Below are 19006 nucleotides of genomic sequence, written 5' to 3' on the forward strand. Positions count from 1 at the left end.
CACACAATAAAAATATCCTTCCGACACTCATAGCCCCACACTACGATTCGCAGTCTTGGGTGCTATGGACACACACAAAGACGAATACACAATCACCCAGACACAGCACAGTTATACAAATTCATCATTCAAATGTGTCTGGCTGGGGATTGAACCCGGAACCCTTTGGTGAGGCGACCGGTTCGTCAAACCTTGAGTTGTTTATGTATCCGTCATTCAAATGATTTGCTGTGAATTTGGCAGGGTTAACCCTTCATGATTCGACTCCGGGTGCACCACCGCCACACCTATTTCTGCCTAATAACAGCAGTGTTAGGCGCTACTGTGTTCCGTTTTGAAAGGTGTGGTAAGGGAGACATACTTTTTCGAGGCGTTCCAGCTTAGTCCTCAGGGGTAGTGACGCACCTTAGGCCTACCTCAGGTAGTAATATCTAATCCTATCTGGGGTTTATTACAGATGTCGATGGGCGGCAGTAGCCACTTACCATCAGTTGGACTGCATGCTCGTCTGCAACTCCTATATTATAAAAAAAACCATCGCCACATCTATTACCGCAATATTATGCCTTGAAGTGTGTGGTAATAGAGCCACACTCATTCGTCCACAGGAGTAACAGCGCATCTTGGCGACCTCAGTTGGTTGGTTGATCATAGATGTCCATAGGCGCCAGTAGCCACGTACCATCGAATGGAGTGGATTGATACTCCAATATTATAAGAAGCCCAATACATAATATATTATTCCGTTGTATACTTCTACTGTTTTAGACAGACCCGGGTTCGAAAAAATAATCATTACGATAATACTGTCAGAATTAAACTTAATCACAATATTTATTATTTGGCATCATGGATTTGATGACGATCCGAAGACGATGAGATGCAGTTCAGTTATTTACCATTACGTATTTATAGGCAAGCCTGTTAAAATGTAAATAATTGGCCAAGTGCGAGACGAACTCGTAAGGGATTGTTCCTTAGCACCAAATGTTAATTTTTTATACTTTTAGAAGTTGTTCTAATAGCAGCCGCGAAAAACGCGAAATAGCAGTTTCTTGTATGGCGACCCTCATTTATTTTCAAGCTTTTTTATTTTTAGTATTTGCTTTTATATCGATCACTCTAAAATGTCAAGTGTCTATTACAGTTCAAGAAATAGAGCCCTTTGAGAGACGGTCAGATGGACGGACGGACAGCGGAGGCCTATTACTAGGGTTACGTTCCTACCCTTTCGGTACGGAACCCTAAAAATTATAACTGCACTTAACCACAACATCCCAATGTGTTAAATTTAGTTTAGAGATATAATAATGAAAACCAACCATGGGATCAACGAATGCTTAGTTCGTTCAACCGATTATGGAGCTGTTTTTAGAACAACAATCTTTTAGTAAAGCTCTTTATCGGTAACCTTTCCATTCAGGTTATCTTTTTAATAAAAATAAATGGTAATTGGATTTTTGCACTTCAGAATTGTTTTGTATCGCTGAGAACGCGGTGTCTGATACACCGCGTTCTTTTTAAAAAGCCTGTTAAAATGACACTAATAGTGATCAATTTTTTATTACTCACTCCTCTTGGGGTATTTACGTTGATGTCAGGTAAAAGATTTAAATAATCCTCACTTACTATCCTAATCTATAGAATAAGCAGATAAGACAAACTTCTGGATGATAAATTTGTGACCAAGGTACCGGGAACACTTGAAGGTATCCTGTGCAGGTATTATCACAATAATTTTTACTTTGAAGACAATTGTGATTAATGACACCCTGTATCTGCTAGTTTTGTATTGTGGTAACAGTAAGTAGTCTATTAATTTATTTTATTAAGAGCTACCAACAGAAATACGTTATACATGACCGACAATGTTATTTTCTTAAATAATATAGCCTATATCTAGCTATAAGTTTAACATTACCAGTTTACACAGTACATTCTACTGAAAGAATAGTATCACACTTATAAAAATAAAATGCATGTTTTGATGTCAACGTTTATTTTTTAAGATTATAAATATTTTTTTCTCTTTTCCCAGAAAACAGCCGCCCACAAGCACTTACCCGGAGTACGGTCGTAGATAACAAGTATCGTACTGATATAAATGTAAGTTACAGGTGTTAATAACTTGTCCTTTTAGTTCCGGGACCAGAATAGGGCACGGTATCCCCTGCCTGTCGTAAGAGGCGACTAAATGGGGCTTCCGGGGTTTCGGGCGGCAAGAGTGGGAACTCAAACCGCCCGGCTCGTGACCCCGGGAAGGACGGCGGTATGTGTGGTCGCATACCGTCGTGCCCACCAGACGGTGTGGCGAGCGCCAAGCTCATCTGGGCGGAGCCCGATGGGGCAACGCGCAGCGCCCAGGATGGCCACCGGGAGGGTTTTAGTGTGGTGAGAATCCCACATAACCCCGTGCCGCTCACACGGCATAGGGTACCGTTTGAAGGTTTCCCCCTCTCAAACAAAAAAAACAAGGTGTTTATAATGAATGTTAAATACTTTAACATTCAAAATTACTATTGTTACACTGATTCACGTATAGACCACATAGGAGTAGCAGACGAGCATGCAGTCCACCTGATGGTAAGTGGCTAGTGCCGCCCATGGACATCTGTAATCGACCCCAGATCGGATTAGATATTCCTATCTGCGGTCGGCCACAGATGCGCCGCTACCGTTGAGGACTAAGCTGGACCGCCTCGGAAAAGTATGTCTCCCTTACCACACCCTTCAAAACGGAACACAGCAGCGCCTAACACTGCTGTTATTAGGTAGAAATAGGTGCGGCGGTGGCACCGCCGGAGTCGAACTGCAAAGGTAATGAATAATAATCAATGTATCCATTTTTTATCTAGCACATATCGAAATTTTACAATGTCTAGTATCGCCTACTATTTAACGTTTTGCTTATCTGAAGTTTTGCGTATCAGAAATGCCCCTTCTTATGTCCCTTATAAAGACATTTGACAATCACTTCATTCTACAAATTGTATATTTTCGATCATTGGGAGTAATTCCTAAGCTGAAGTTTTCTGCTTTACAGTCTAACTTAGATGATGTTACCGTGCCACATTATGGTGATGATCCGTGTGCGTCTTATGAGCCGAAGATGCCTGACTTTCGAGCCCCTGGGCGTCGGATTAGCGAAGTCAGTAAGTAATATGTAATTCACAACACTTGTACAACACATAGAATAATTATGTAGATCACATACGAAGCGTCAATTCTCTTAAATATTAGCACAAGGTACATAGATACTACTCCCGTTACAATTAATATAGATCTTTTCAATTTTTCCCACCAAAGATTGAAAAATGATAATGTTTTGTATGAAGAAATTGTGAAGTATCGATTTAAAGTAGGCAAAAAAGTAAAGTACCTTGATATTAACTAAATTACTAAAAAGTGATACGGACTCATAACTAAATTAAATAATTAATATGAACTCATTATGATTACCGTCATCGTCATTAATAAAATATTCCTCTTATTTTAGAGTGTTTCGAATACGTTTGGAAAATGAAATTTTTGCAAGTGGATGAATATCGAACAATTCATTGTAAGTAAAATTGTGTATTTTCAATACATCAATTGCTTTTTTTATTCTTTATTAGGACGACAACGGCACGGCGCGGTACCGATGCCGTCAGAACAAACGGTACCGACCATAGAGACAAATCTGAAGTAGTTAAAGTGCTAGGCGCTGCTTTCTTACAGCGGGTTTGGTAAGGGATACTATCCGAGGAATTCCAGCTTACTCCTCAGGGGTAGCGACGCATCTGTGGCCGACATCAGGTAGGAATCTAATCCTATCTGGTGTTGATTACAGATGTCCATGGGCAGCAGTAGCCACTTACCATCAGGTGGATTGCATTGTCGTTTGCTACTCCTATATTATAAAAAACGATAAGATTTATGACACCAGAAGCCATTAAAAGTAAGCATATCAATCAAAAATAATCGTAGAAACCATTTTTGGATCAAAAATGTCAACGATAGAAACGAAATAATGAACTTTTTTTTTATAATTTTATACCTAAACGATGAGGCAGACTGCTACCTGATGGAAAGCAGTCACCGTCGCCTATGGACATTTGCAACACTAGCGGAGTCGCCAATGCATCGCCGGCGTTTTGATAACCAAAGTCCATAAGTATATGCAATTGTTTTCTCTATTTAGATCGTGTCGTCCCGTAAGGAAGAGCCTATTTCAAAGCAATTGATTTCATCTCAAGTATATTAAGGATAAAAAAACTGTATAATTATGTTCCAGGTTTAATTAAGAAAAAACGCAGGAAACTTATAGCGGGTGGATCCGATGCCGACGCTGGGCAGTTTTCACATATGGTATCTCTTATAATTATGACTTTTACATTTTACGATTCATCTTCAGGAGAGACCGGGTGTACACTGTACTGCAACCCGTGGACATTTGTAATCAACTTTAGATAGGGTTAGATATTTCCACCTAAGGTCGGCCAGAGATGCGCCGCTACTCTGATGACTAAACTGGAAAGTATATCTCCCAAACACTTTAAATCAGAACACAGCAGCGCTTAACGCTTCTGTTATTTGGCAGAAATAGATGGGGTGGTCGTATCGCCGGCGTCGTACCACAAATCGTTCTACCATCTTGTGAGCACAAATAAAACAACCTGTTCTAATAATTGGATTTACTACAGGCCCTAAGTTCTGCTGGAGATATTTCCTAGAACAATTTATTACAGGAATCCGTAAAAAAGAGAAGAATTATGAAACATAGTACATTTCAGGGTGCAATAGGGTGGAAGGCGCTCGAAGGAACATGGATTTTCAAATGCGGTGCGTCTTTAATCAGTAACACTTTTATGTTAACGGCTGCCCATTGTTCAAGAGTGACGTCAAAAGATACAACAGTATCTGATCCAGTACCCAAAATTGTAAGGCTTGGAGGACACAGCATTACTGATTACGTGAGTATATTATTCTCAACCTTTAAGTGAAAGTACCATATGTCGTCTAAATAATAATTAGATTCTGTGAGATATCTTACGGTTACAAAGACCGTATTGGACTTTTCCTGTTGCGATTTAGGGCACATTTTGAGGCGATTATTTGTTAAAAACTACTATTAGCCAATTACCACATCTATTTACACTATCATTCAATGTGTATTAATTTCATCGCCTGCATAAAAAAATTGCGTAATATTTTTTTGGCTTCCAATTTACCTTCTTAAAATAAACAAAGCTAGTTTGATGATTTTTTGAAATTTGATGAATAATCATTAATTATTAACAGGATCGAGTTGACATACCAGCTACCGATGTCGATATTAAGAGATTCATCTCTCATCCTGAATACCGACCTCCACGTAAATATTATGACATCGCTCTCATAGAACTGACGAAAGAGGTTAGGTTCGAGTGGATGATACATCCAGCATGTCTGCAGAGCAACCCGATAATGGACACTTATGTTCCGGCAACGGTTACAGGATGGGGCGTTATTGATTTAGGTAAATTAATGAATAGCATTGATACAGTAGTGACTGTGAAAAGTAACTTTAATTATAGCTATAACGGTGATGGAAAATATCGTGTAGAACCTATAGGTTTGAGAGTTCCTTCTCAAACGTGTGTGAATTATACGAATATGTGTGTACACAGGGTATACCCTGTTCAGGTATACCTGAACTCAGCACTAACAGGATTGACGACAAAAATACAAATATTACTTAACGTACAATACAAAAATGCATAGCCAATATACAGTGAAAAATACCAGCAAATGCAAAACCCAGCAAATCATTGCAAACGTTGTCGGAGTCTATAAATTTTGAGATATACCAACATCCATATATTTAAATAGGCACCTATCTCATTATTGCTGTTGTCAGACTGTTATTTTTAATGATCATCCATGGACTAAAAGTATTTGCATCTGCACTATATTATTGTTGTCACTATCACCATTACTTTCAAACTGCTGAAGACATCTATATGAAAGATTAAACCTATCGTTCTGATCTGAGGCAGGTTGAGAGATTTACTTATTTTCAGCAACACTTCGATCATCCCCAATATTACAAGTAGCCCGGATTAATTTAGTGGAGTCCAACGATTGCAATACAAAATTGCGGTTTGGCCGTAATAGAAACTGGAAAGATGGAGTAGTTACTCATCAGATGTGCGCTGGTCACATGGCTGGTGGCATTGACACTTGTATGGTAAGGTTACATTTTTTATGATATTAGTAGACATTTTTTATGTTATGAGTAGTAAACAAGCATACTTGCACCAGATGGTAAGTCCATGGACATCTTTAATCAACCCTTCTCTGTAATCCATACATCTGTAATGATATCTCTGTAACTACATAGATTGCTGCTATTCCTGAAGGCTATGTTGAAATACCTCAGATAAGTATGTCTCCCTTATCACACCCTTCAAAGCGGAACACAGCTACTGCTGTTATGTGGCAAAAAAACGTCCTGAGGAGTCGTACCACAGACTATTCTACCACCTTCAGTGTTGGTAAAATCCATTACCATATCATCAATTTTTTTATCCTTCGATTTTGTTTCAGGGAGATTCCGGAGGTCCACTACAGGTAAATCTTAACATATCACAAGTGACACCTGATAGATTTCCGTGGTACATTCACCGTATACTGGGTGTAACGTCCTTTGGTTACGGATGTGCTCGTGCGAACACTCCAGGAGTTTATACGAAGGTCGCCAGCTTCATCGACTGGATCGAGGAGAATGTGTGGCCTGATTCAGGAAAAGTCTAATGACCTGGATTCAATTGCAGCATTGAAATTAATATAGTTTAGATTTAAATGATAATGTTTAATGACATACTAAAAAAACACACAAAAAAAATATCTATGTATTTTCTATTCCAAAACGAGACATAAACAGATACTAAAAATAGTAAATTGCTTCGCTTTTTTTATTTATTGAATAAAGATAAAAAGTAAGTAAGTAAGAGTACGCCCGCTTATACTCTCACTGTAATTCTTAGTAAAAAAAAAACCTCACTGTAGAAATTGATAAAATATTAAATATTTTTTTTTGCTTATACAAAATTTCAATATGATATTATCTTATGTCCAATGTGAATTTTTATATTTTCATCATATGTGATTTTCATTTAAGAACTAGCTGACCCGGCAAACGTTGTGTTGCCATATCAATAAAAAATGTTAATGGTGAACAACCCTTGTCACTTAGGGGTATGAAAAATAGATAGTAGCCGATTCTCAGACCTACTGAATAAGCCTATAAAATTTGGTGAAAATCGGTAAAGCCGTTTCGGTGGAGAATTTTATATATAAGATTATATCATCGGATGACAACATCGGATGAAAGTGAAATAAACTTCTGTTATTAATACGAGTAATAATCAATCTCTCATTTTCGCCTAACAAAGATCGAAATTTGTCCATTTCTAATGGGAAGAAATTGTCAAATGTTAATCTTTGATGGGCAAAACGTAGGATAGATTGGTTATTAAAAATGGAATAAGTGGATAAGTATCCAAGATAACGTATCCGCACGTGACTGTCAAATATCTTTTTATACAACATTTGTTTTTACAAAACTCGCTTTAATTAATTATTTGTTTTGCGGTCCTTATCAGAAGTTACGCCAAATTATTATTCTGTAATAATTTAATTATTTTAGCTACGTGCATTGATAAACCGTTATAATCTTGTGTTTAACATAATTAGGAAACACATATTTAAATAATTACAAATAATATAACATAATGTTGTTAACTATGTTCTTTTGTAACCATGCTTTATTTAGACACAACTAATTTATATGGGTTGTTTTAGTTATTTGACCTGAAAGAACACCTCCATTTAGTATTTCCGCGTTAGCTCATAAATGTAAGCCTCGCTATTATAAGTAAAAAAATGTTTGTGACGTTATTACAGCTGAACTACGAAAATATTGACGACCGATCCAAAATATATCTTCGTCATAATTAGTCTAATGTAGGTACATATTGGCCTTAAAATATAGCCTATGTCATTCCCTCAATACAGTAACCTTACCATGAGTTTTTACGTTTTGACAAATATGTTTGGTATTTGTTTACGTATTGGCTCATACAATTTCCAATCAGCGCCCCTAGTGGATTGTATCAGAACTATAGTGTCAGTAACGTAACATTAAATGTCTAAATTGACAAATGGCGCTTTATATTTTGTCTCTCTTTTTTGGAAACATGTGAAATAGACGAATGGTGGTAGAACCCTTTGTGGTTCGACTCCGGCGGCACCACCGCCACACCTATTTCTACCTAATAACAACAGTGTTAGGCGCTGCTGTGTTCCGGTTTGAAGGGTGTGGTAAGGGAGACAGACTTTTCCGAGGCGTTCCAGCTTAGTCCTCAGGGGTAGCAGTGCATCTGTGGCCGACCTCAGGTAGTAATATCTAATCCTATGTGGGGTTGATTACAGATGTCCATGGGCGGCAGTAGCCACTTACCATCAGGTGGACTGCATGCTCGTCTGCTACACTTATATTATAAAAAAAAAAGACAAAAAGACTTGAGCACTTACTTATTGTTACGTTTACTCAGTCTATTAAGCAAACGGAACAGAATAATGGATTGAGTAAATGTAATGTAAAATTGTGAGATGTTTTGAAAACTCATGGTAAGAGTAAAACTGATCCCGGAAACTATAGGCCCATTTCAATCTTACCTGTTCTGTCTAAAATTTTGGAAACTATTCTACACAAACGCCTCCTGAATTACTTAAATTCTATTAATTTTATTTATGAGCATCAATATGGATTTCGCCCAAAAAGTAGCACTCTTACCGCTACTATTGACCTCGTTACCAAAATTAAAAATAACATTGATAAGAAAAATGTAGCTCTTGGTATTTACATCGATTTAAAAAAGGCGTTTGACACTGTCAGCCATAACCTCCTGTTAAAGAAACTAGAGCATATTGGCGTTCACGGAAGTGCACTTGAAATGTTCCGATCTTATCTGACGAACAGAACTCAAATTGTCAAAATTGGTGATACCCAAAGTAAGCCTCTGCCAGTGTCATGGGGCATTCCACAAGGATCAGTGTTGGGGCCGTTGCTCTTTTTAATCTATATAAATGACATACACCAAATAGGGTTACATGGTCATGTGAGCCTATACGCGGACGACACGTGCCTGTTCTACTTTGGATCAACTATAAACGAGATAATCACTAAGGCTCAAGAAGATTTAACTACTTTGTGTTCTTGGTTCCAATATAATCTGCTAACAATTAATACGTCTAAATCCTGTTTTGTCATTTTCAAATCAAAAAACAAAAAAATCCCTCCGTATAATCCGTTAAAAATTAATAATGTAGTTCTTGAAGAAAAAAGTTGCGAAAAATATCTCGGTCTACGTATGGATGGCTGCCTTACGTGGAATGCACAGATTGAACATATTAAATCTAAACTCATGTCACTTATTGGTTCATTACGACACATGGTCCACTGCATTCCACGTAAGATACGCCACACCATATACAATTCATTAGTAAAACCTCACTTACTTTACCTCATAGAGATCTGGGGGAGTGCAACTAAAACCAAACTTAACGAGCTACAAATAGCCCAAAATAAAATCATAAAAGTACTTTTTAATTACCATTATTTAACGCCATCTAAAAAAATATACTCGGATACCAACATCATGAATATCAAACAACTATATATTTATAATACTTGCATGTTTATAAGAAAAACACTGAGAAGCTCACTCCACACTAATTTATCATTTGTGAAGGTACGGTCGACGCGTCGTGCGAGTTTTTTTAGTTTTACCCAGAACACGGACAAATTATGGCAAAAAAACGATTACGTTTGAAGGAGCACAGCTTTATAACAAAATACCCTCATCTATTAAAAATGTAACATCGTCTAATGTATTTAAAGTAAAATTAACCGAATATGTTATTAGCACGTATACTTAATGTAACGCACCATTAACTGAACAAATAAATGCATTGGACGACTCAATACAATAGCAAACGAACGAATGTATGATACATATTTTATATTACTGTTTGTTACTATTCTCATGTAAGTGACATTGTCTTTTTTGAGAATAAATTCTTTAAACATAAGAGTACAAACAAATACAAAGACACCGTGATATGTTAAACCGATCACGCGGTTTGGACTACATAGCCATAAAGGTGTACATACTTACTTATACATATACACGGTCGAAAAACATAATCATGCGCAGTAAGGTAGAAAAAAAGAAAAAAACAATATACAAGTGTTTTTATACAATTTATATTAAATATTTAAATATCACTTAAGTTATTGGGAATAACATATTCAAAAGGGCACTGGCCGAAAGCTCATAGATAACATAAAACATTTGCCATTACGTTCTAGTAAGGTCACATGTATATTGTTATTTGGAGTTTCATATCTGTTATCCATAACATCGTAAGTATATTGTTCAAACCATATTTCTGCTCTCTTATATGTAAGTGACTAATACTGCCCATGAATAACTGTAATCAACCTCAGACAATATTAGTAGCGGAGATTGATCACAGATGCGTTGATATACCTGAAAACTAAGTTGGAATCTCGGATAAATGTCTCCCCTACTACACCCTTCAAAGCAGAACACAGAAGTGCTTAACACTGCCGTTATTAGGCAGAAATAGGTTTGGCAGTGATGCCTTTCAGAGTATTTCTGGACTAAATATTATTGTCACAAAAGTGAATCCTCTTGAGACGGTCGGTCAGCACCCACAATTACCATCTACGGTCTGGTGGTCTGCTCCATTATTTTATTATTCATATTGTTTGTATTATTAACAATATCTCCCCATACATTATTTTCAATCCATCGAATGAAACTTGAAACCCTGGTATATACTCCTGGCAAGTCTTTTTTTCCACATTTGATGCCGAATGAAGTTACTGCGATGACCATGTGCAAGTTGGCTTCAGTGTCGTTACCACGGTCTATCTTCACTTGAACTGGACCCCCTGAGTCTCCCTAGAACAATTTTGATATAGTGGTGTGATTAAAGTAATTATATAAATCAAGATTTATTCATTGTTTCACTGAGGAAACATCGTATTTACATATTTAAGTCCTGGTTTGAAGAGTTTGATAGAACAGAAACATTAGAAAAGAATTTTAATTCTTCGCATTCTCAAGGATGACAATATCAAACCATATTTTTCTGTATTTTTTTATGTAGTATTGAAACGAATGAAATGAAACGTAAAGAAATTCGGAGGACCAATCCTCCACTGGGTATTCTATTAACTTGGCTTTGAAAATATTATAAATAATTCTGGTGACATATGAAGCTATTTCACTTTCCTAGTAAAATTTAATTTCATAACATAAACATTACTTGAAGAAATCAAGGATAATTAGATTACAGATCCAGGTGGATTAGATGTAGAAAGTAGACTCAATTTGCTCACCTGACAAGTATCAACGCCTCCAAGCAAGTTGCCAGCGCAGATCTGATGATAGGCGAAGCCCTGCCAATGTCTACTACGCTTCTTATTTAAGAGCCCATCGCATTGTTGAGAATCCAAGATATCTACATACGCCACTTGCAGTGCATCTGATAAATGACCTTTAAACGAAAATATATCTAGTTAGTAAGATGTCTGGATTTTTCAAAATGTACATAATGATTATCCTCCTTATTAATCTTCATCATTCACCCATTACCATAACACAGACATTGCTGACTTGGGACTCACTTTTGGTATGGAATGGCTCAAGGCCATCGTCCCCACGGTAACCAATTGGAGATTTGTATAATTACTTATAAATAAATTTTAAAAGTTACTGTAAGCTAGATTGATCTACTCTTTCTTTTTGAGTCTTACGAGTGGCCAGAAATCGCTAATAGGCAACATTATCCAAATTCTGTTTGGAATCTGTCTATATATATCAATAGCTTCAAGTTAAAATTTAAAGAGTTTCTTACCGTTTTCAGTATATCCCCACCCAGTCAAGGCGACCTTGTTCCCAAGGGGTGTCGTATCATGTCTAGACCATAAGCAAGCAGGAATAAGATTCAAGTCGAATGTAACTTTAGACTCCAATTCCATTAGAGCAATATCGTTATACCTCTTGGGAGGCGCAAATTTTGGATTCACTATTATTCTCGAAATAATCTTATCAACTGGATCGCCATTAACATTAAACTGTAAAGGTAAATGATTTATATTTAATAATTATTATTTTTCGTCTGATTTATAGTGTTTAAACAAAATGGATGACTATATCACTTATTTGTAATACACAACAAACAATATCCTTCTACTAATGTTGTCATATTACTCCAAAATATGGACGTTATAATCACTATTAAGTAACATTTTCTTAAACCCTCATAAAAAAGTAGTTATGCTGGGTTCAGTGAATTGTATTGCTTAGTTTGTTAAAAATAGTAGCAACAAACCACTTTACGATAAATGACAAAGAGGTGCAGCACACAAATAATTACCGCATCTTCTTCAATGTTCTCCACTCCTAGCCTGATGATTTTTGGTATAGGGTCAGCTATGTCATTTGCCAGTCTCAAAGACAGATGAGTGCAATGACCCGCAGTCAGAACAAACTTCTCGCTGATGAGTGTGCTGCCACATTTAAAACTCCACGCCTTTTTAGGGTCTTTCGATTTCCAACCAACTGCTCCCTGTAAAATGCTATCTAATTCAGTATTCATTAGGTTAAATACGATAGATTTGTGTACTCGTTATTTTACGCGCACATTTTGGTCTGAAGATGCTAGAATCCTGTGTTTCGACTCCGACAGTACCACTACCACTATATCTGAAAACAGCAATGTTAAACGTTTTTAGTTTGAAGAGTGTAGTAACGAATTCATATTTTTCTAACGCATCCCTGCCTAGTCCTCAGAGTAACGGCACGTCTGTCGCCGACCTCAGATACAAATCTAATCTTATCTGGGGTTGATTACGTAAGCGGCAGTAGCTTACCATCACACTGACCATCAGATGGACTGCATGCTCGTCTGCTACTACTATATTATAAAAATAAATCACGCACAATAGACCCGATGCAGTCACGCTTTGTAATAAACGAGCATTTGCCCGCGGCTTTGCTCGCGTTACGAAGTAATATTTTCATCCCCTATTTTATCCCCTTGGGGGTAAATTGATCAAAATCCATTCTTAGCGTATGCCTACGTCATAAACATTTACCTGCATGCCAAATTTCAGCCCGATCTTTCCAGTGGTTTGGGCTGTGCGTTGATAGATCACTATGTCAGCCAGTCACCTTTGAGTTATATATATTTAGATTTCTTCCTCATACTATTTCTTTTCTCGGTTAAGGAATAGATTAAAAACAATCATATTTTTCGACTTGTCGAGTATATTATTGGATATTGTTTTAACTGGTATAAAGACAGAATATTATTGCGGCGGACATTTCCATATTTCATTTTCATTTATTTATTGTCACATTTGGGAAATTTTACAGGTATTTCCCCAAAATAATATATTGAGAGGAAAACATATTGCACACAGCAACTGCACCATAATAGTCTCATATTATGTAAATTAATTCGAACATTTATTTTAAACTTTGCAATGCAAGTTAAATTAATGATTATTAATTCGCATAACATTTACCTTACGAATAATTATGAACAAGTTATTTTATGAAGGTCTTTTACATACCATGTGAGGGAACTCCCCAGCATTAGCTGGTCTTCCTCCGAAAATAACGGGGCTGTTTATAACGAAGAAGATTTCTGGGACTGTCCCCTTTTTGATTTCTCGGATAAGATATAAACGACCTAAAATGTAATGTTCATCAATTAATTTAGGACTGTGAAGAAGATAAAAGAAGAAATTAAAATTGAAATTTTATCCAAAATAATTTAATATATGTTGTTTTACTTAAATTTTTTGGTCAATAAATAGAGGATGGAAGCATCTGATAAAGATACTTTGATTTATAGTTCTGGGTTCGCTCTTTACTTCTTACAGCGCATCAAAATTTGAAACTACTTTCGTCCCGAATTATTTGGTGAATTCTCTGATGGGAACATGTAAGTTATGAGATCAACTAGCCCGTCTGCTTTAACATTAAATTTAGTTTTTATAATATACCAAATGAATAATGAACAGTGGATAGATTACATACATTTCTCGATGTTTCTGGTTTCAATTTCTTTCTGTTTGAGTATCCAGTTATATTCAGCACATTCTAAAAATCAGAATCAATTAAACAAATGCACATGTATGTAAAAAGGATTTTTCGTAATTAGTGACGGCGAGTGGTCATTATGCAAAAGAACTGGACCACCGCTAAGCTATTATAATACATAACTGAACCAAATTATGTATTTGAACTAAGCCATAAACCGCTTGATTAGCTTTGAGTATATTATAAGTAATATTACTAGGTATCGTAACGCAATCAATGGAAAAACGATAGTATTATAATATTTAATATATTGATAAAATTTACTTACTCGATGCACTAATTCTTCTGCCTGGTGTCAAAAAATTTGGAGCATCTGGTATCACGGCGTAACACTCTTGTCCAGTCAAACCTTGGATTTCAGGGTTATCTTCTATACTAGTCTTATTCTGTAAAAATGTTTTATTTAAATAATATGCGTCTTGTCTTTTTTACGTTTTATCTTTAAAATTTATATATATTTACTCAATTGTTGACAATTATATCCTTACAATTGTCAACAAATGTTCTAACATCATGATCGTAATAAACTGGTCTCCGAGTTATTTTTACACAAGGACGTATTCAACTTTTTACGTCATATTACTCGTGTGTAAACCGGTATTTTGGTATAAATGGAATTGGCATTTTATTTTTCGCATAATTTGTAACAAGCCGGTTTTATTTAAAGGTAGACTTTAACTACTACATTTAAGTTTAACTATTTAATTTATAATAAGAGTAGTGACGTGCTAGAGTTATGAAGTACAATCTCTCAAAGCGTTTTTTTATTACATCTCCTGTGTATGCAGACGAGCAAGCAATCCATCTGACCAGTCCACGAGTGGCTACTGCCCTCCATGGACACCTGTCATGAACCCTGGATAAGATTAGATTTTTACCTGCGGTCGGTCACAGATGCACCGCTACCTCGAATACTAAGCTTGTATGCCTCGGAAAAATATGCTACTCTTACCACAACATTCAAATCAAAACACAGCAGTGCTTAACACTGCTGCTATGAGCCGTAAATAATTGTGGCGATGGTGCCGCCGGAGTCTAACTCCACGAGAGTTCTACCTTTAAACCGCCTTTGAGTCCGTTTTAATCGCCTCCAAATCCAAAATCGAGGAACAATTCTATTTTGTGATTATAATATGCGTATGAGGTAATATCACATGGAAACGGTAAAAGAAATTACGTATAAGGCTTAAGGCGCTTTAAGGTTTTCCTAATATTTAGAATGAGGCGTGAAGATCACCAATACACACTTTTTAAGTGTTATATGGTATGGTAAACACGTTTAATTAGTAGAAGTAGAATTATATAAACCAAAATGTACTTATAAATGAAATTTTAATAAACAATATCGAGGGCAAAAACAAGTTATATGAGACAAAGACGTAACTTGCAAGGATTTTGTAAGGAAAATCGTCATTAAGTACATAATTAATTATAGTTGCATAAATTAATTACCTTACATGCGGTATATAATGACAATGCAGTAAGAGAGTTAATACAGCTAAATGTCCCATTCATTGGCGTTAAGAAATTAATTGCTTTTTAAGCCTGACTTAATAAATAGTTGTTATACAGGGTGAGCCAAAAACTATCATAAATGTATACATTTTTACAAATGTATTTTTTATAAATTAGGTGTAGCAGAGGAGCATGCAGTTCACCTAATAAGTGGCTATTGCCGCCCACAAACATTTGTACTCAACCTTAGATAGATTAGATTCCTATCTGAAGTCGGCCACTAGGTCAGATCAGTTGCTACTTCTATTGCATTGGTTAAGGTAGATTATTAGTAACAGGTGTTTGTCATTGTCAACCACTCCTGGTCCATAACCAAAATAAGACAAATTAAGATAAATTTAAGAAAACTTACCGATAATATATCCAGTAGGACTTGTTCCAGGTCTTGCGTTGAATCTTTCCAAGCGACGCTACCTGCAATCAATATTGGAATATTAAAGAAACTTTATATCCTACCATATTTTAATAACAATACAACAAAGGATGTGGAAGACGGTTAATAAAAATATGGACAGGAGAAAAATCTTGTTGAAATCAAACCCAGGACACTAAAAGACGATGACGTGTGCCCATGTCAAAAACCTTTGTAAGATAACTTTCCTACGACATTCTTAAAATATCCTACGGTATAACGCTGCTGTATTCTGGTTTATGTGGTGACAAGACACCGTCAGACAAAGTAGACCTCATGTGGACCTTCATGGTAATCACACGTCCGTAGCAAACCTCGGGCAGTACTCGTCATATTTGCCGTCGGGACCGCGGACACCTATTAGCACCTATTAGCGATATACTCTCTCCGCTTTCCCATGCAGAGAAGAACCCATACAGGGATTCCCCAAGAAAGAAAGGACCCGTCATATTTGGAGTTTAAAACAGATGGACATGAACAACAGCCGACTACCATCAGTTGGACTACATGCCCAATTTACCACAATTTCGTATAAAAACTTACATGAAAACATCACGGCCAAAATCAAAAATTCTTTGAAACACTTCATTTTAACAATTTTTATTTCTAATTTATTTATTTAATAATAAATTGTTATGTTATTTGTTACAATTATAACATTGTGTAAAAATATCTGCAGTCTCACGACGCGTGTGAATCTCTTAAGCCAAACGCAGACATTAAACCTGTTTTTGCTCGCTATGATTGTTGTTAGTATTTAGAGATCCGTGGTTACTACAGAAAACCATTGTTACTACGTAGATTAATAATATAGTCACATACAAACATATTATGTATGTGTGTAATATGAAAATAGTATGAGAGTTATCATACAATTTATCTAGCCTAGTCTCATAAAAAGCGGCAGGTGGGCAAAATTTTAAATTTATATCGTTGGTCCTTTTTTTTAAATTTTGTATGACCAAAGTTCAGTAAGGTTTTTAGAATTCATACAGTTTTAAAATATTGAAAACAATAATTAATATTGAATAAATTTATGGAATAGATAACCACCAGTGATGAAAGTCATATTGAAGCAATTTAGCTTATCTGTAAAACTGGCCTTTTTATCGTATTATTTTATAACTATGTATGTTTTTGCTATATAATTATTATTGTTTAATTATTTTTACTACGGAACCATTTATTATGACGAAGATATTCTAAACGAAATGTTTTCCTGTTTGAATAATATTATAATACTGTTGTCTATTCAAAATTAACTGTAAGGTTATGAAGCACTATGCTACTAAGTATCCTACAAGAAGACAAATACCAAATAATATACTTAGGGCCAGATTTGGAGGTCTAGAAGCCCGTGGGAACGAGCGGTGGCCCCCCTTTTTTATATAATATGGAGTAGCAGACGACCATGCAGTCCACCTGATGGTAAGTGGCTACTGCCGCCCATGGACATCTGTAATCAACCCCAGATAGAATTAGATATTCCTGCCAGAGGTCGGCCACAGACGCGCCGCTACCCCTGAGGACTAAGCTGGAACGCCTCGGAAAAGTATGTCTCCCTTACCACACCCTTCAAAACGGAACACAGCAGCGCTTTACACTGCCGTTATTAGGCAGAAAAAGGTGTCGGTGGTGCCGCCGTAATCGAACCACAAAGGCTTTCTTTCTACCACCTTTAAAAAAGACCCCTAATTGTTTTAGACTAAAAGTAACATTATTTTTCCGTCTAGTCTTTCAAAAATTTATTGCAAATACATAAAATGTTTTCAACGAAAAATGTACTAATAAGTTAAGTGAAACTGTCGGTAAAAATACTGTTTAAAAAAAATCCTAATAGTTTCTAATAGTTGCGTCGTGGATATATTTCATGTTAATTGAGGGGGCCACTCCTTCTCCCCGAAATCCGGCCCTATGTACACAAAACATGGCCGGAGATCAATCAAATTATTTCTTTCTAAACAATTTATTTCTTTCAAAGTACTTACAATGACTTACATGGTGCTTTACTGAATAAAAATTGAAAAAAACCAGTATGGATCGACTGTCACCTTTTTTTAACTTACAATAGGCTTACGTTTGACTGCAACCTTACCTGATGTTAAGTAAGATGCAGCCTTGGACAAAACACGCTTGCCTAGAAGTAACCTATTCACCCTTGACTAGAACAATCCCAGATCAGGAAACAACGAAGGCGGGAAACCACTGGACGGATCGGGCTGAAATTTGGCATGCAGGTAGATGTTATGTCGTAGGCATCCGCTAAGAAAGGATTTTGATCAATTCTACCCCCAAGGGGATAAAATAGGGGATGAAAATATTACTTCGTAACGCGAGCGAAGCCACGGGCAAAAGCTCGTGAATACATACAAGGCGATCTTATTCCTTAATAGTAAGTTATCTGTGATCAGCTTCAGATAGAGCCTCTGTTCTATATTTATATGGATTGGTTACCATCAGATAGACAACATGATCGTTTAAAACCGAAATAAAGTTTAAAGAACAAGCATTTTTGTACCTAACATTATCTTATATATAAAATTCTCGTGTCACAATGTTAGTTGCCTTACTCCTCCGAAACGGCTTTACCGATTTTATTTATATGGCAACACAACTAGCTAGTTAACGTATAACATAGGGTTGTAAAAATAATCGGTGGTTGGTAATTTTTTATTACGTCACTTGATTAGTGATTTTATATTATCGTGCATGGTCATCCAAACCAAACATGTCTGCAAAATTTTAAAAAATGTTTAAGTTCACTAATTTAAAATTCTGTTGCAAGATTTGAAAGTCACATGCATACTAGCTTGTAATATAATATTAATAACATAAATAAAAACATTATATA

The 19006-nt window shown here is 36.2% G+C and overlaps 2 protein-coding genes across 3 annotated transcripts; one reads left to right on the forward strand and one right to left on the reverse strand.

The window, feature by feature from the left end:
* The first annotated feature begins 1481 nt into the window (after positions 1 to 1481).
* On the forward strand, positions 1482 to 8046 carry LOC140749003 (trypsin-1-like). The gene is made up of 9 exons (XM_073082001.1): positions 1482 to 1601; positions 2039 to 2106; positions 3044 to 3152; positions 3497 to 3559; positions 4274 to 4347; positions 4773 to 4952; positions 5281 to 5497; positions 6042 to 6208; positions 6568 to 8046. Exons 1-9 carry the CDS (start codon positions 1538 to 1540, stop codon positions 6772 to 6774), a joined length of 1149 nt encoding a protein of 382 aa, XP_072938102.1. The 5' UTR covers positions 1482 to 1537; the 3' UTR covers positions 6775 to 8046.
* A 2229-nt stretch (positions 8047 to 10275) lies between these two features.
* On the reverse strand, positions 10276 to 16881 carry LOC140748998 (venom protease-like). Of its 2 annotated transcripts, XM_073081996.1 has the most exons (9): positions 16699 to 16881; positions 16096 to 16157; positions 14497 to 14614; positions 14166 to 14228; positions 13697 to 13815; positions 12496 to 12687; positions 11974 to 12193; positions 11456 to 11613; positions 10276 to 11015 (listed from the first exon to the last, which is right to left on the reverse strand). In XM_073081996.1, the coding sequence occupies exons 1-9, from the start codon at positions 16742 to 16744 to the stop codon at positions 10776 to 10778; spliced, it is 1218 nt and encodes a 405-aa protein (XP_072938097.1). In that variant the 5' UTR covers positions 16745 to 16881; the 3' UTR covers positions 10276 to 10775. The 2 variants fall into 2 exon arrangements, with proteins under 2 accessions (XP_072938097.1, XP_072938098.1); XM_073081997.1 differs by lacking the exon at positions 14166 to 14228.
* Positions 16882 to 19006: the final 2125 nt, after the last annotated feature.

The sequence above is a fragment of the Epargyreus clarus genome, unplaced genomic scaffold (assembly GCF_041222505.1).
Source record: "Epargyreus clarus isolate Ecla_fem2 unplaced genomic scaffold, WU_Ecla_fem_2.2 ptg000017l, whole genome shotgun sequence".
In the NCBI taxonomy this organism is placed as follows: Eukaryota; Metazoa; Arthropoda; class Insecta; order Lepidoptera; family Hesperiidae; genus Epargyreus; species Epargyreus clarus.

Bases quoted from the DNA above. Each gene is read 5' to 3' on its own strand.
- LOC140748998 (XM_073081996.1), bottom strand. From the start codon at position 16,744: ATGAAGTGTTTCAAAGAATTTTTGATTTTGGCCGTGATGTTTTCAT. The intron at 14,615-16,095 runs GTAAGTTTTCTT...ACATTTTTACAG, and splicing joins TCCTACTGGATATATTATCG to AATAAGACTAGTATAGAAGA. The intron at 12,688-13,696 runs GTATGTAAAAGA...AGCATTTTACAG, and splicing joins CTGGGGAGTTCCCTCACATG to GGAGCAGTTGGTTGGAAATC.
- LOC140749003 (XM_073082001.1), top strand. From the start codon at position 1,538: ATGACACTAATAGTGATCAATTTTTTATTACTCACTCCTCTTGGGGTA. The intron at 1,602-2,038 runs GTAAAAGATTTA...CTCTTTTCCCAG, and splicing joins GGTATTTACGTTGATGTCAG to AAAACAGCCGCCCACAAGCA. The intron at 3,153-3,496 runs GTAAGTAATATG...CTCTTATTTTAG, and splicing joins GCGTCGGATTAGCGAAGTCA to AGTGTTTCGAATACGTTTGG.